Genomic DNA, 16,867 nt, shown 5'->3' with positions numbered 1-16,867 from the left:
CACCTACCCATCCATCCATCTACCCATTCACCTACCCATCCACCTGTATACCCATTCACCTACCCATCATCCATCTACCCATTCACCTACCCATCCATCCATCCATCTACCCATTCACCTACCCATCCACCCGTGTACCCATTCACCTACCCATCCATCCATCTACCCATTCACCTGCCCTCCACTGTGTACCTATTCATCTTGCCATCACTCACGTACTAATTTACCCATTCCCATCCATCTATTCATCTACTCATTTATACATCCGTCTGTCTGTCCATCTGCCCATCCCATCCATCTATCATCCATCCATCCACCAGTCCCCATCCATTCATCCATGAATCCATTCATCTGCCCTTTCATCACCCATTCATGTGGCCAACCCCCTTTCATCCATCCATCTACCCATCCATCTACCCATTCACTCATTCATCTGCCCCTCCATCAATCCTTCGACTCATTCATCCAACTACTCCCCGATCGAAGTCAGCCGGGCCCCAGATTGATCCATTCCAAGAAAAGATATCCCTGAAGTTACAGTAGCCAGTGAAGCTTCTAGACCAATGTTTTCTCAGGTCATCTTTCTTAAACCACGGGTGTCGTTTGAGACAACCTCAGAAGAAAGGATTTCTTGTCCACAAAGACCTTGGGAAAGCTGTATCTTCTCCTACCACCATGTTGGATATTGGATAATGGTAATCATGGTTCTGAGAGGTCCTGCAGGGGAGAACCCTGTTTAGATTCTCTTTCGCTTAAATCCCTTAAAATCTTTATGTACTGGGGCATGGGGGCCACACACAAGGCTGTGGTGCCTGTGTAGAGGTCAGGGGACAACCTTGGGAGTTGATTCTCTCCTTCCACTATGGGGATCCTGAGGATCAAACTCAGGCCGTCAGGCTTGGCAGCAAGCCTGCTTGAGTCATCTTAACGGCTCCAGGTTATTTTTCTAACGCAATGTTCTTCTCTACATCTTTTTGACCAAGGAACATTTTTTTTTTTAACATGGAGTACCCGTGAGCCTCCCAGGGAATTAATGATTCGTGAAATACACTTTAGGAAGCATTCCTTTAAGCACGAAATCTTTTTTTAATTATAATGACTTGCATGGAATATTCATAAGATCTATTATATATGTACCTGCCGTCTCCCGTTGGAGCGACTCATCCTTCAGCCCTTCCTGGGCACATCGTTGAACACATCACCCTGGGCAGTATCTTCTAGTGAGGCTCTGTCCCTGACAGGAGCTAGGGAAGGGACAGAAATGGGTGTGTTCCTACTTTTCAGGGAACCAGTTGGTCTTTCCCTCTTTTGGAGAACAGAGCACAGATTGCTTGCTTCCTCTCCTGCCTGTGTTCTCCTTGGGAGTGAGTTGGAATTTAAAACACCTAAGTACCAACTTCAGTATGGAAACTCAAACATGGCCTCTGAGTAAGGGCCTGACCAGATCTCTCCTTTGCACTAACTTGGTGTCTTAGTTAGGGTTTTAGTACTGTGAACAGACACCATGACCAAGGCAACTCTTAGACAACATTTAGCTGGGGCCGGCTTACAGGTTCAGAGGTTCAGTCCATTATCATGAAGCTGGGAGCATGGCAGCATCCAGGCAGGCATGGTGCGGGAAGAGCTGAGAGTTCTGCGTCTTCATCTGAAGGCTGCTAGGAGAAGACTGACTTCCAGGCAGCTAGGATGAGGGTCTTAAATCCCACACCCACAGTGACACACCTACTCCAACAAGGCCACACCCCCTAATAGTACCATTCTCTGGGCTAAGCATATACAAACCACAACACTTGGAATGTCATGTAAGCATTTATTTAGCTGTTGGACGTTGAGCTATTCAGCAGCCTTTGAGAATGATTTCCTACATGCATGCATGTTGTTTATCTGTTGATTGACTGACTGATTGAGTGATTGATTGTGGTGCCAGGAATCGAATCCAGAGCACATGCTCAGTTACTGTTCAATAACTACTTATGCCCCGAGCCCTCTGCTTTTGTCGAGGCAGGGGCCCACTACGTAGTCCAGGTTAGCCTTGAACTCACAACCTCAGTGTCCTGGGATTACAAGCCACTATTCCCACTTAGCTTTATTGTCTTCCTTTAATTGATGTTTTGGATCATTGCATGATAGTCATTGGGACTGGTCCTGGATTAGAATGAAGTCATCCAGATCAGCTTGGCCTAGGTTTGAATCCTGTCCCTACCTCTCCCCAGCTGTGTGATCTTGGACAAACTGCTAAATGTGTTTCTTCCTCTGAGTGTGGAAACGTGTTCTCATGTTTCGGAGTAAGTTCTAGATGAGGTTGTTTGTGCCTAGTACTTAACAGAGCGCTCGGCATATGCTATGATAAATAGTGGCAAAGTCCGGACCTAGGGTGAGGCAAGTGAGGGTCCAAGGGCATGTCAACTTTTATGGCATTCCAAATTCCTGCACGCACAGGGACAGCACCCGAAAGAGGGTACCACCTTACCTCCTTTGTCCTGGGTGCCTACCCTGATGCGTGGTCTCCATCATCACCTGAGCATGCTCACTCATACCTTCAGCTGCTCGCTGAGTCCGAGCATCCCAAAGGCCTATTCGGTAAAGATCCTCACCTGGGCAGCAAGTGAGCTGAACAAGGATGGCCAGGTGGATGAAGGCTGTGCCAGGGCTGGAGGGGGGAACTGAGAAAGGCCCAAGGTAATCAGTCAGTCAGTCAGTCAGTCACACAACCATGCCTTTACATGAACACAGACTACTGTGGGGTCCCAAGCCCCGTGTCAGAGCCTCCGAGTCAGGGCGAGGCCACCTCCAACTGCCCCAAACCTTCCTTCTCTTGCCTGTCAAAACTTTTAAAAACACAAACAGAGGCGAGAGCGGCATTTGCATAAATCTCATTAGAAAAAAGTGCAAGTTTCATAAATCTTGTGATAAATTAGTGCGAGATCATTCTCAACGTGATGTATTAATTTTAGGGCAGAATGAATGGTTCTGTGATCATCGTGGGTAATTGCGAGTCTCCTCTGAAACAAGGTGATTTCTGGGGGCCCTCCTCTGGTTCCCCGGCAGGGGAGGGGCTGGGGGAGGTGTCTTACCCCGCGTCTGGATGCCCACATCTTGTTTCTTCTGCTTGGAGAAGTGGTGAGAAGCTGAGTCTTCAGCCAGGGCTGAAGAGCAGAGGTCCAGGAAGCCACACCTTAAGGTATATATCTCCGAGAACCAAATTGCCTTCAAGAAGGATTTGAAACAACTGAGTCTTAGGCCATGAAAGTCATAGCCCAGAGTCATGGTCCAGGACCAACAGCCTTAACACTGCCTGGGAGTTTGTTAGAGATGGAGCCAGAAGCTCTGCAGAGACCATGAGTCTGTTCTATAGACATTCTCCTAATGAGCCTGAGGCTCGCTCTACTTTCAAAAGTCTCTGTGTTAACCTGAGGGAGCCACCCAAGGGGTTAACGCATTATGCTACCCCACTCACTGGCAAGTGGAGCTTGGCTTGCCTCGGTTGCAAACACTCTCCAGGTGATGCGAAAATGAAATCAGGTTAAGATTTGATGTGTTAAAGCAAGGTGATTTGGAAAAGTCTGGACACAGTAAGAATCACAGATTACACATGCACACACAAATGTGCACATATGCACAGACACATATTACACAGGTATATATTTTGCCATGCTTGCAGGTTGGTCTGGGTACCCTACTATAGCTGGGGACCCACCCACGACATTAAGAATGTACAGGCTCCTGGGAGGTTGACCTCTCTGTGGACCAAATGAAAATACCATTAAAGGCCATGGCCCCCATCATAGCTCCCCAGTGGAAGTACTTCCTGCGACTCTGACCCTCCAGCACGCAATCCTTGTGCAGGCATAGTGTGACTCCAGGTGGTTTTGATATGTAGGTGTGGAATTAATTGTTGGCTGTGGGCTGGTCTTCATCATAGACTCAGGTTTGTCCCAGCGCTTGGAGGGAGGGGCTTAAGCTACCTAGCCCTGGATGCCCTCTCTGGAGGTTACATTTAGGGGTGTCAATGAGGGTTGCATAGATTCAGCCTTGATCCCAAGGGTGGGGACTGTGAGTGGTGTCTCTGTCCCAGCTCCTGGTAGCCAGGGCATCAGCAAGGTGGCTTCTGAGCAGGAAGAAGCCAGCTTGAACAGGCCACCGCCACCGTGTTTAGACTATCTTCGCCAGCCTTTCACGGCCCCGCAGTGCTGTTTATTTTAATGATAATGTCAAGTTCAATTTGCCGTCATTTTTCCACATTTCCTTTTGTAAAGTTAATTGAACAGCTCAATGAATTGAAAAGTTTCAGGAGAAGGGAAAAAAATAGCTCACTCTTATCATTGTTATTAAATCTGCTAACTACTGCTTGGCTCTCTGGCCTTAAGAGAGGACTCCATCTGTCCCACCCCCACCCCAATCCCTCACACACACCCCAAGGACCTCGGAACCGCAAGGACTTGAGAAGGTCAGACAGAACATTCTAGAATTCCTTACTTTCTGGTAATCTCACACTCTATCTGCTGTTTCTGAACAGGGAAACAAAAAAGAGTGCCCAGGCTCCCTGTTTCCTGAGTATGGCATCCAGTGATGCATCTTTGAAATCAAGAGGGGCACCCATGTGGTCTGTGTTAAACATCCCACATTGACATTGCGTGAGGTGTGACCAACAGAGCCTTAATGGGATAGATACGTCAACTGGCTGTGACCATACTGTGTAGCAGAAAGCACACATTATGAGAGAGAGAGAGAGAGAGAGAGAGAGAGAGAGAGAGAGAGAGAGAGAGAGAGAGAGCGAGCGCCTGGGGACCAATTTGGGTGTAGCGGGCTTGTCTCTTAGCTGCCCAGCCCCTATTTCTTTATGAGTTTGTTGGGCCCATCAAGAACTAGAATGTGAGGCAGGTGTCAAGATCCCCTACTGGAGTCAGGTGTTTGGATCAAAGCCACTTAATTCTGAGGCAGCCACCTTCCCCTCTTCCTCTGGACAACCTAGTGCTGTTGCAGAGAATCTCACCCACTAGCATGGCTTCCGTTCTCCCAAGGACTGCTATGGTTTGGCTACTGATTCCAGGTCCCTCCTGGTGTTGGTGATGGAGGAGTTGGTCAGAAAGGTCAGGACCTTTTTCCAATGTCACACAGTGGTGGATGAGTGAGAACCAGGGCATCCAGGTGCAGTTTATCCCCTGCAGATTCTGATTTCAATCAGAGAGTCATTGGAGGCAGCCCTGTCCATAAGTATCTACTGGGCCATTTGTTTGTTTGTTTGTTTTTCAATACAGGTTTCTCAGTGTATCCTTGGCTCTCCTAGAACGAACTCTCTTTGTAGAGCAGGCTGGCCTCGAACTCACAGAGATCTGCCTGCCTCTGCCTCCCTAGTGCTGGGATTAAAGGTGTATGCCACCACCATCCTGGCTATCTCATCCTGGTTATCTTCTGGGGCTTTTGTCCCTGAGTCCAAGCCCTCACTGCCCTGGAAGATGGTCACTTTGCTTCTCTGGGCCTTGGTTTTCTTACCTATGTAATAGGTGTGACCCTTCTATGTACGTCTCTCGTTAGAAACAAGTAAAAAGTAAGTAAAAAAATAAGTAAAAAAGAGTTCCAAAGTGGAGACTCTTGGTCTCACTCAGTGCCTGATGTGTGCAGGTCTTCTTCCCTTAGGCAGCAAGTGTGTCAATCCTTCCCTGGAGTGGGCAGTTTCAGGAGAGCTGCTATTGGGAATGGAGGTGGCCTGAGGGCTCTAGACTCATGGCTGGTCTCTCCACCCAAGGTGATGCTTTCTGCTGGGCACTGCAGGGTTTGCCGTGGAGGAGAACCTGGGAGGAGCTTAGGCTGCAGGAGGGAGGCGTGGCATCAGGCGATGGCCTTCTAGCATCCCAGGTGGGCAGAGATGGAGTTTAGAATAAAATAAGGGCCAAGAGGTCAAACCAAGTTCAGAATTCCAGAGGTGGGGAGCATGACTGTGGTGGCAGAGGGGAAGGAAAGCTAAGACAAAGGAGAGGACGGTGCCTAACAGGCAGTCTGATCCCAGAGGGAGACAGATGGGACCACAAGCTACAAGGGCGGCTAGCTCTGAGAGGTGTCCTGAGCCAGGAGAGGAGCAAGCAGCAGCTGTGGCTCTAGCAGGGACCAAGGCCAGGCCGGGAGTGGAGTGGGTTCCTGTCTCTCTGTGTGTGTAGGGTTTGTAGATGGGAGTAGGGGACGGAGCAGCTTGGTTGGTCACTAGTGACACAAGGGTGGCATAAATGTCACCAGTATACATGGCACACAAGTGCACCCATAGCCCTGGGAATTGTGGCAACATAGCTGAGTGTCATTCAGGTAAACTTCCCAGCTTGTTCTTCCCTGTGTGAGGTGTGTATGTGTGTGTGTGTGTGTGTGTATGTATGTTGTGGGGGGTGTTTATGACCTCTGCTTCTACCATAATTGCTCTGTTTCTGAGGTGACCTCTGTACTCCTAGCCTGACTCTGTCCTTTCTAACTGCCCCGAGCCTGGTAAGGGATAGACAGCCAAATCCTTGGATTGGGAGAGACAATGGGGACCAGTTGATGTAAAGTCACTTTACAGCACTTGGGAGGCAGAGGCAGATGGATTTCTGAGTTCGAGGCCAGCCTGGTCTACACAGTGAGTTCCAGGACAGCCAGGGCTACACAGAGAAACCCTGTCTCGAAAAACCGAAAAACCAAAAAAAAAAAAAAGAGAGAGAGAGAGAGAGAGAGAGAGATTGGCTTTCTTATGTCTTTTAAGGTTGATGATAGTGACAACACGGAGCCCAGAGTTGTGAAGATTTCTGCAGTTGACTGTAATAGACAATGGTTGTTTACTAATGTCTGCATGGGAAAGGGCTGGGTCGAGCTAGCTCTCTGACCTCTAGGTAATTTTTGGAAGCGTGGGATCCCGGGGGATTGAAAGGGCCTTGTCAACCTGTCCTAGAGCACGGGTGTCTATGTTCCAGAGTGATGGCCTGTTGCTTGCTGCACAGAGCCAGAGAAGCTGAGGGCAGAGAGATAGCTTGGGGTACCTGTAGAGGCGGTGTAGGATCTCAGAGGCGAGTAGCAGGATTTGTGTGTGCTCAAGAAGGCTGGCGGCAGCTTGGCATTCTGACCCACAGTGCAGTGTCTGTGACTGGCTAGGGGGAATTGAGGAGAGGGCTGTGCCTGACTTGGCAAGAGCACTGGACGCGATAAGTTTGGATGCCGAGGGACCAATCACAGATAGGTTTTCGGACACTGCTCCTTTAGGGCAGAGCGTGCTCAGCGCTCTTGTTCATTCCACAGCCCCTGCCCCAACTTGGGGGACATGCATAGATCGCAGCCTTCTCAGATAAAAACTCAAAGGCTCACAGCTTGCCACCGATGTGCGTTTCTGCCCCTCCTCTCCCCAGGCAGGCAGAGATCCACAGCCCTCTCTCTTTCAGTGCAGATAACAACAATAACAGTAATAACAGTCATCTGGGCCGGCATCAGGGACCCAGCAGGGACTCAGGAAGCTGTGATTGTCCGCCCCTTGCCTGGAAGGCAGATGTGACTAGGTGGCTGAGGGGTTGAGGCCACCATAGAGGACATGTCCCCAGCTCTGTGTTTCTCAGAGACCTTAGCTGCCTGCACAGGGAATCCCTACCTCTAAGATGGGGCAGATTTCCCCAGAACAGGACACCTGGTTGACAGGAGAGACTGGACAGCCCTTAGGAAAGAATCCAAGGCCAGTGTCTACACACTCCCAGCTGTGCGGACTCCGTTCCTGCATTCCAAGTCAAGTGCTACTGACTTGGGCTTTATTAGGTGTGATTAGCCTTGCCTCTCCTGACCATTAGTGTAGTAATTGAGATCTAACTGGCCATACTCTCTTCTCACTGAGGCTCCAAGGTCCACCTGGGGACTGTTTCTCTTCTCATCCTTCCTGTGCTCAGCAGGACTCAGGATTTTATTGCACGACTTTGGGATCCAGCTGGTTATCAGGCTAAGGAAATGGGACAGGCAGACTGCTGCTCCCCCAGAGCTGACAGGAATGTGCTCGGAGACTGGAGGCCAACAGACAGGTGAACACACAGGTGGCTTCAGAGATGAGGAACTGTGAGGACAGAGAGACCAGATGTCCTTTGGGGTGGGTGTACTGGCTGATCAAGTATTTGAGGAAGGCCCTGAGGGAGGTTAACTGAGAAGTGAACGTTGAGCCTGGGCATGGGGTGACTTCAGGCAGCAGTGCACTCTCTCCAGCACAGCTATGAACTTGGCCCAGTCGAGAACAGCCAAAGACAATGCGGCCAGAGACCATAAACTATTGGGATCTGTCATATGTCGGAAGATTACTAGAGCCCCGGGGTGGTCTGATTTATTTATCTAACCTTAAAAACTTGTGAACTGGGGAGGTGGTCCAGTGGTTCACGTACTTGATGCATAAACATAGGGACCCAAGTTGGATCCCCAGAAACCCATGCCAGGCCGGCATGGTGGCCATCTTGAAATTCTAGCCTCAGGAGACAGAGACTGGATTCCCCAGTAAAGTGAGATCTAAGAGCTCGGGGTTTGATTGGGAAACCCTGCCTTAGTGGATAGCTAGTGTGGAAGAGGAAGATTCCTGATATCACCTCTAGGCTCCCAACATACACTGCATACGTGTGCCCATGCTCACATGTGTCCTCACACATATGCATAAACACACACATGAAAATAAGAAAGGGGAGAGTTTAAACTTAGGGTATGTACATCTTGGAATTTATCCCCTTACTCAGTGTGAGACTGTGGTTCCGTAGACTGGGCTGTCTCCAGAACACACCTTGGCTTGAAGCTCACGACTCTGTGCCTGTAAAAACATGTAAAAGATAAAATCTCCCTACTCTATCCTTCCCAGCCTCTGAACATGGGCATTCCATTCCTCGAGGTACTTGGGAGAAGTAGGATTGTGCATTGTTTATTTGTCACTGTATGGCTAGCTTATTTCACTTAGCACAGCATCTCAAGGTTCATCCACACTGTAGCAAGCAAGCGTCAGCATCCCTTTCCTTCCCAGAACTCGATGATCCATTGGCTGCCCAGGCTGTGTTTTGCTTATCCATCCATCCGTGGCTCCTTGGGCTGTTTCACCTCTTGACCATTGTGGAAACTGCTGTGGCTGTGGGTTTGCCGTGGACTAAGTACCTCAGTTTTAAATATCCTTCTGCCCGGAGGTTCAGTGGGGCCCCTGCTTGGCTCAGGACAGTGTGGAGCTGGCTGGCTCAGTAGGATGACCCTTTCTAGCAAGGGTGGGAGGCCAAATGCAGAAATGCCTCTGGCTGTACTGATTGAGCCAAGAGGCCTGAGTCTGAGCCATTAAATCATGCCAGACTTGGAGCGGTCCCTCTCTGCATCTAAAGCGGGAGCCATAAACCAGGCTGACTTACCGGCAAGCACTCAGAGCTCAGTTGTTTATAGCCAGCGTCTGCTCGGATTGGTAGATTCCTATGCTGCGCCCATTGTTAAATATTTGAATATGGGTCTGCAATAAACCACTCCGGGGCTTCTACACATGACTGCACATCAGTCTCCTGAAGAGAGGGGTGGGAACTCTGTCTAGGGGATTGTGTTCTTAGCACCTCACCAGCCTGCTGGGCCAGTAGGGTCCGGCAGTAGCAAGCACCCACCATGGCTCAGATGGACTGTCTATGGGGTTTTCTCAGAAACAAACCTTTCGATGGATTGGTGAGGCTGGAGTTCTTGTTTGTGATGGGGCGTCCAGTGATTTACAGGTGCTGGGGTTACAGGCATACATACCACACTCATGGTATGCTGAGGATCGAACCCCAGGCCTTATGCATGCTAGACAAGCAAGTGCTCTATCAACTGATCTGTTTCCCTAGCCCACCAGATTGTTTTTTTCTTTAAATCACACCAAGTATTCTGCACCCATGATCCTGTCACCTTCAGGTGTGGGACCTGTGCACCCCAGGGTCTCACAGCCAGGATGACAATCCTGTAAAGGAAGTCCATGGGGGCCTGGGCTAGAGCCAAGTCCCACAGACAGACCAGATTTCAGTAGGGATGGTATGACCAAAGACTGCCAGTGGGGCGGCTTGCCTGCTTTCCAGAGAAGCCAGCTCTGGCCACTTCTGCAGAGCAGCCAAGAGCACTGGGCGGGGGAGGAGGTGCCCAGCTGGAAAACTGTGGGGTGTCTTGTCTTAAATATAATATTAAATCAGCACCTTTAATTAGTACGCTTAGAAAGGCCACTAGCAATTACCTGGGACACCAAGAAGGCGTGATCTGGAAAGAGCCTGGGAGGAAGCCACAAAAGACCATTTTGAACAGCACATAATTGAGGAGAAAATGGATAAAAGTCCAGGAAATTACAGGGTGGGTGACAGCAGCTGATGGCCCCATCCCTATCCTGCCCAGCGTCCCCCTCCCTGGGAGGACCCAAGTGTCAGGCCTGGGAAAGCCATTTGGGATATCAGGTTCAGTCACACGACCTTGGCTGCAGGGCTGAGGTAGCCTTCCCACAATGCTCTTGGCCAGCCAGAGCTGCTTCTCACTGAGCCCTCCACCTGGTTCAGGACAGGGCTGGTAAGTGAGGCCTGCTGTCTGAGGGCAGCAGGCTGTAGATCTTTATGCTGAGGAGGAGCAGGGCACACGGGGAGATCTTGTCCCCACCCCCATCCCCACACGGAAACCAGGGGCCAAAGCTGGAAATGTCTGCACAGCTTTAAAATATATATTTTAAAAATACAGTGCGTGGTTCGTTTGGCTCCCAGTTGACCTTTGACATCTGGAAATAAGGTGTTTTGGGGAAGGTGAGCTTGACTTACCTGTGACTTTCACGCACTCCACACCTCTGACTTGGGCAGAAAAAGGGCATTGAGCTTGGCATGTAGGCATTCAGAGCAAAGATGGGGCCACGTGCTTCCACTGCCCAACTGGGTATTTGCCTCCTGTGTCTGGCTTCTCTCTATATAAGATGTGGACGTTGGGCTCCAAGCTATTCTAACCTTGTTCCATGCTTTAACTTTGCCCCTCCCACTGCCTCCATCACCACAAATGCTGTCTGCCTCTGCTGATTGACATGGGAAAGGCTCTGTTCCTTCCATGAACCTCAATATCCTCATCTATAAAATGGGTAGAATAATGATCGCCAGATGGAATTGTGGGAGGATTGAATGAGCAGACGCAAGTGAATGAGCAAAACAAACAAAAGCTCCCCATTTTGGGATCCTGGTCGGGTCCTGATAGTCACAGATCTGTGAAATTCTCCCTCACCATGGAAGAATTGCATCTCAAGTTGACAATGGAGTCCAGCTCTGCCATCTGTTAGCCACAAGGATACAGGAAATTACAACATCCCTTGCTAGTGCCTTAAAAACTCTGAGGCAGACAGAATGGAGCGTGGAGCTCCTTGCCGGCTTCTTAGAGCTCACAGGAGTTGGTTGTCACTGTCAGCTTAGAGCTGCTCCATGATTAGCCTCCTGACAGAAGCTCCTGATCACAGCCTTGTAGCTCCTCGCTACTTGACATTGTCCTTTGGGGCTGTTGGTTAGATATGAGGTCAGTACTTGGGGGAAGAGATGGCATCTGTCCCATTTCGCAGGTTCAGCCAAGCCCTTAAGGGAAGGGGGTAGCCCACGTCAAGGCTCTGAGATGATGATGCTCTATCTTCTCTTCAGAGACTTCCACGCTGCACACCTGGGACTTAAGGGCCTCCGAAGGCTAAGGTGACCGGCTCTCCCGGCTAGCCTGGAGCTTTGAGGACTCGGCACTTATGCCAGAATCCCATTCATTCCAGGCAGATGGGGCAGTAGGCTCATCCTCTTGGAAAATCACTAGGGAATCAGGGAGCCCCCAAATAAGCTATTCTGTGCCAAGCCTTCTGAGCCAGGCTGTGTGCCACCATCCTGATGCCTGGGCTGGCCTGTATCCAGAGCACGGCATCCTGAAGAATATGACCCCTACCTCCTGGTCCTCTCCTTGAGGACTGGAACCAGATCCTGTCAGGGTGAGTCTCAGGATGATACATCTTCTTAGCCTTGGTACACAGGTGAAGGCTGGAATATTTTGCAAAATACTATGAGTTAGATAAGGTGCTTCTATTTGCAGAAGATGGAAACCCAACTCAATAGAAGTAGGCACCAAAGAGCAAGGAAGGGTGTCTCACCTATAGCTGGGATATCCAGAGGCCTGAGCCAGTACCTGGCCCTGAGGCTGTGTGCCTCTGTCTCAGTGGGAATCACCTCTCCAGTTCCAGAAGCTCTGCTGGCTTCACTGATAGCCTCATACTCAGGCATGCTATTCTTGTGAGAGCCAAGATGGCCCAGTCAGCAACCTAATGGAATGAAAGCATAAGTCCCAGAGTTAGCTTTGGTTGGCTAACAGGTGGTCCAGGACAGAAGTAGAGAGGCCAGTTGCAGCCCTGTCTTAGTCAGGGTTTCTATTCCTGCACAAACATCATGACCAAGAAGCAAGTTGGGGAGGAAAGGGTTTATTCCGCTTACACTTCCACACTGCTGTTTATTACCAAAGGAAGTCAGGACTGGAACTCAAGCAGGTCAGGAAGCAGGAGCTGATGCAGAGACCATGGAGGGGTGTTACTTACTGGCTTGCTTCCCCTGGCTTGCTCAGCTTGCTTTCTTATAGAACCAAGACTACCAGCCCAGAGATGGCACCACCCACAATGGGCCCTCCCCCCTTGATCACTAATTGAGAAAATGCCTTACAGCTGGATCTCATGGAGGGATTTCCTCAAGGGAGGCTCCTTCCTCTGTGATAACTCCAGGTTGTGTCAGGTTGACACACAAAACCTGCCAGTACACAGCCCAATGATGTTTAGGAGGTTTGGGGATGATCCTCGGCCTCTGGCAGATCTGGAAGTTTATGAGGTGGCTCTGCCCTGAAGGATGCCCCATCATTTGAGCAAGATGGGAAGAAATGAATGTGACCCTCCTGTGTTTTCTTTTCCTCTCATGTGCAACCACTCTAGGTTCTTCTGTGACCCAGTTGCTGGCCCGAGACATGGACAATGACCCACTGGTGTTTGGCGTATCTGGGGAGGAGGCCTCCCGCTTCTTTGCTGTGGAGCCTGACACGGGTGTGGTGTGGCTCCGACAGCCACTGGACAGAGAGGTAAGGCATGCAACTTCTGAGTCTCAGCTCTTCTCTGGAGGGGCAGGGGGAGACAACGGAAGAGCATGGCTCAACATCTTTTGGGGGGAGCCTCTTCTGAGGTCCCATCATACCTCTGCTGGGTCCGCTTGTCTCAGTGGTAGCTCTCTTCCAGGGCTGTGTTAGACCTGGGGTGGAGTGGGTCAGAAGGGAGTGTCCCGAGCCAGGAGCAGCATTGGGTAAGCAAGAAGGAAGTGCCCATGAGGTCGTCTCTCTCATGGAGTGGAGGAGTCTAACTACCCCTACAGATTCTTCTAGAGCAACAAGCATGGTAGTCCTTAGCAAGCAAAGGTAAGGGTTCAAACACATCCCCAAGCCTTGTCCTCTCCCACATCTCAGGACATGGCAACGGAAGTGCTCAGTGGTTTGCTCTGCATCCCGCAGACACATGGAGGCGACACAGCCAAGAATGGAACCCTCGATTCTTGACTTTGTTCACTCGCTGTCTTCAGGATGGATTCAGAGTCTACTCTTGCTTCCCCAAGTGCTGAGGGGTAGCGCTGGCTTTTTAGGAAGACACCTTTGGACACCAGGCCTACATGAGGTCCTGGGCGGTGCTAGAGACCACCTAGCCACACTCAGAGCCTCTCTAATTCTGTTCTCTCCCTCTCTTCCTCCCTCTCCATTTAGACTAAGTCTGAGTTCACAGTGGAGTTCTCCGTCAGTGACCACCAAGGGGTGAGTGTCCCTTGAGGCTCTGTTGTTCTGAACAGCTGGTCCTCAGGTGTCTAGGATGTGGGGGTCAGACAAGGCCAGGGGGAGTGACAGTGCTGAGCCCCATACATTTCTCCCCAGGTAATCACACGGAAGGTGAATATCCAAGTTGGGGATGTGAACGACAACGCACCCACGTTCCACAACCAGCCCTACAGCGTGCGCATCCCTGAGGTGAGCGCTCTCGGGGTCATGTGTAGAGTAGGGATGATGGTTCCCGGGACCACGGCTGTTCTCCATTCAGACTGAGTGGTATACAAGGCGATCTCTGGGTACAAGCAGACACAACTGTCTCCTGTTCATACTCTAGCTTGGATTCTACTTGGGGCTAGTGAGAGCCACCCATCCTATGGTTGAAAGAATGCCTGTGGGCTGGTGGATAGAGCCTCAGGCCTGAAAGAAGACCTATACCCCTACCCCACCCTCACCCCGGGCAGAGCTCACCCCTACCTGGAGTTAGTAATGGAACGGGAGCTGGGAGAGGCAAGTGTTATGCCGTCTCGTCTTCTATCTGCAGCCTGCAGTGAGTCTTAGACAGGGCATTTGGACAGGTCTTACCGCAGACCTGCTTGCCTTGGCCAGAATCCAGTTTCTGCAGGACCGGGGGAACTTGCAGGTCTCTCGCTGTGTTGTCTGGCCTGCCGTCTCCCAAGCTTCTGTTCTGTGTACTCTGAATATGTTTGCATGAGTGCATGCGTGTAAAATCAAGCCATCGCTGGTAATTGAGAAGTACAAATTATTGTATTACAAACGGTTCGTTAATAAGCTGGCTCCCGATGGCACCAGGACTCTCTCCGCTTGCTGTCCCCTCACCACAGTGGCTGATGGCAACCTTAAGAGCTGGCAGTTAGCTATGAGAAGACCTTGACTGAGACTGGTAAAGAGCGTCTAACTGGGTGTCTCTCGATCCTGCCCCCAGGGCTGAAGCTGGGACAGTATCAGTAAGAACTGGGATGAAAACGATGAAGATACCCCAGGAGGGTAGACTGGCACCAGACACTTGTGTCATCTGTCACTTTATAGGGAACAAGAAAAGGCAAGAATTCCTTAGGTTTAAGTGGGAGAGGGACTTGCCCATGGTCACACAGCTGTAACATGGACCCTAACTCCTGGGGCAGCAAAGATTCTCTGAAGGTTGAAGGGGTCTTGTTTCAATATCCCAGAGGTCCTGGCTGTCGTCACGCAGTGGTGAGCCAAGGGTCCTACGTGTGTGCCAGTTGGAGGATGGAAGGATAACTATATGGCTAGGACTGCCCGGTGGTGCCTGTGCCCCTTCCTCACCTGGGACAGGATGGCAGGAGAGAGAGAGCCCAGGTTCGTCAGCATGGAGGGCCATGGTACCCTGCCATGCCTGTGGACAGCAGCTTGGCTCTTGGCTCCACCTCACTTGGAAGTGCCCCTAATTCAATTAAGGGGCCCTACGTGCCAGGCTGCACTCCGAGCCTGGACTCGGCAGCCAAGGGCACGGCTCGGAGTTAATGAGCCTTGTGCCCATTGCTCAGCTGCCATCCTGGCAGGCCCGGCTGTCCTCTGTCCTCCCTGGAGAGGGAATGGCAGGCAGCAGCACGGGAGGGAGGACAAGCAGTCCTGTCCCTTTCTTCCCGGCCCTTGGGCTAGTGGCCAGTTCTTTCCTCTCTTCTCCTGCAGAGATGCGGCCTGCAGAATACTACCCCTGCTGGAACCCCCACCCTGGGGTCCTCCAAGTCTCTTGGCTTCCTTTGTACATTCAATTAGCAAGGATTGTTCAGTGTGTGTGCCCTGGCTTGGTTCCTTGTGGCTCTCCTCCTCAGGAGGTCTGAGAGGCTACGGAAGGAGAGACTGTAAGAGCTCAAGGCAAATAGCCCCAGGACAGACCCCGTCCACTCATTGTCTTTAACGCCTCTGGGCCTAGTCTTCCCTGTCTCCGAAGAAAGAAGACATGACACAGAAGGCTATTACAGAGGGCACAGAGTGCTAGAAGAAGACCTGTGTAATTTATTTGGTCACCCTGTGTCCTGATATTTGATGCTGGCTTTGGGGCCGTTCAGTGTGTCCAGCTAGATGGTATCAGCTAGATGAAGGTCCAGCCATCTTGGCATGGCTCAGCCTGGGCCTAGTGCGGTCACCTGAGCTGGAACTGAGCTACTTGGCTCAAGCCCCACCTGGGGAACCAGCACAGGACCTGTTGGCCCCTGGCCTGGAATGGAGGCTTGTGTCCTCTGCTTTCGTTAACTTGTGTGTCCCCTGAACATACCATGGTCCTCTGGCGAGGCAAATTCAATGGCAGAGGCCCTGGAATGGGAACAGGGGGAGACTGCAGATGTAACGGGTTGGAGGGAGAGGCAGGCATACCACAGATCCCACTGGGAACGAGTACCTGGTAGCTGCCATAGTGACTGGGAGTTCCCAAGGCTTCCTGGAGGAGGTGACTTCCAGTAGACCTGATAGCAGTAGGAGGAAGGACAATAGAGATAAGGGACCTAGCCTCTGGTCCTGTCATGCAAACTGCCTGGTTAAGACTTTATATCTGCCATAGCCTTTCTGCTGGCTTGTGGTGTGTGTGTGTGTGTGTGTGTGTGTGTGTGTGTGTGTGTATGTGTGTAAGGGTGGATACAGCTGCTCACCTAGGGATTGACCAGGACGTGTCCTATCAAGAATCTGAGGGTGGAGCCTAGCAGGGCATGCTCTTTACGTCCCAGGATTTCCTTATGCTTCAGGGATAGTGGAAAAATTCCTAGACTGCCTCCACCCTTCCACTCAACTCCTCTATGAGCATTTAAGACACTGTCCCAAATCCCTTACTTCCTAACCCTAATGTCCCCAATGGGCCCTGATGATAACTGGTCTGTGTGGTCAGAATAGCATGGCTGTGGTGCTGACACGGTCATTCCCCCACCTTGCCAGGGATACAGTGAGCTCCCCATGCCAGGAGGCATACAAGCAGAAGCAGGAGGACCATGTACCCCCAAACATCTAGCATGATGTATTAGAAATGTGGTGAAACAGGGGGTCCTCCAGTGTCCCAGCAGAGTTTCCTGGGAGACTACGCAGAGGTATCATCCCAGCCCCTGTG

At 50.9% G+C, this 16,867-nt stretch overlaps 1 protein-coding gene across 1 annotated transcript in view; it reads left to right on the top strand.

Annotated features, from left to right (window-relative positions):
* Positions 1–16,867, top strand: part of Cdh23 (cadherin related 23) — a 349,164-nt gene that overhangs the window by 48,313 nt on the left and 283,984 nt on the right. Inside the window, 3 exon segments of the mRNA XM_028776789.1 lie at positions 12,920–13,062; positions 13,732–13,779; positions 13,897–13,989. Coding sequence (XP_028632622.1) covers positions 12,920–13,062; positions 13,732–13,779; positions 13,897–13,989 — 284 coding nt within the window.

Source organism: Grammomys surdaster, unplaced genomic scaffold, assembly GCF_004785775.1.
Source record: "Grammomys surdaster isolate TR1022 unplaced genomic scaffold, NIH_TR_1.0 273, whole genome shotgun sequence".
NCBI classification, from domain to species: Eukaryota; Metazoa; Chordata; class Mammalia; order Rodentia; family Muridae; genus Grammomys; species Grammomys surdaster.
Note: the sequence above shows the minus strand (reverse complement) of the source record. Positions and strands in the feature narration are given on the sequence as shown.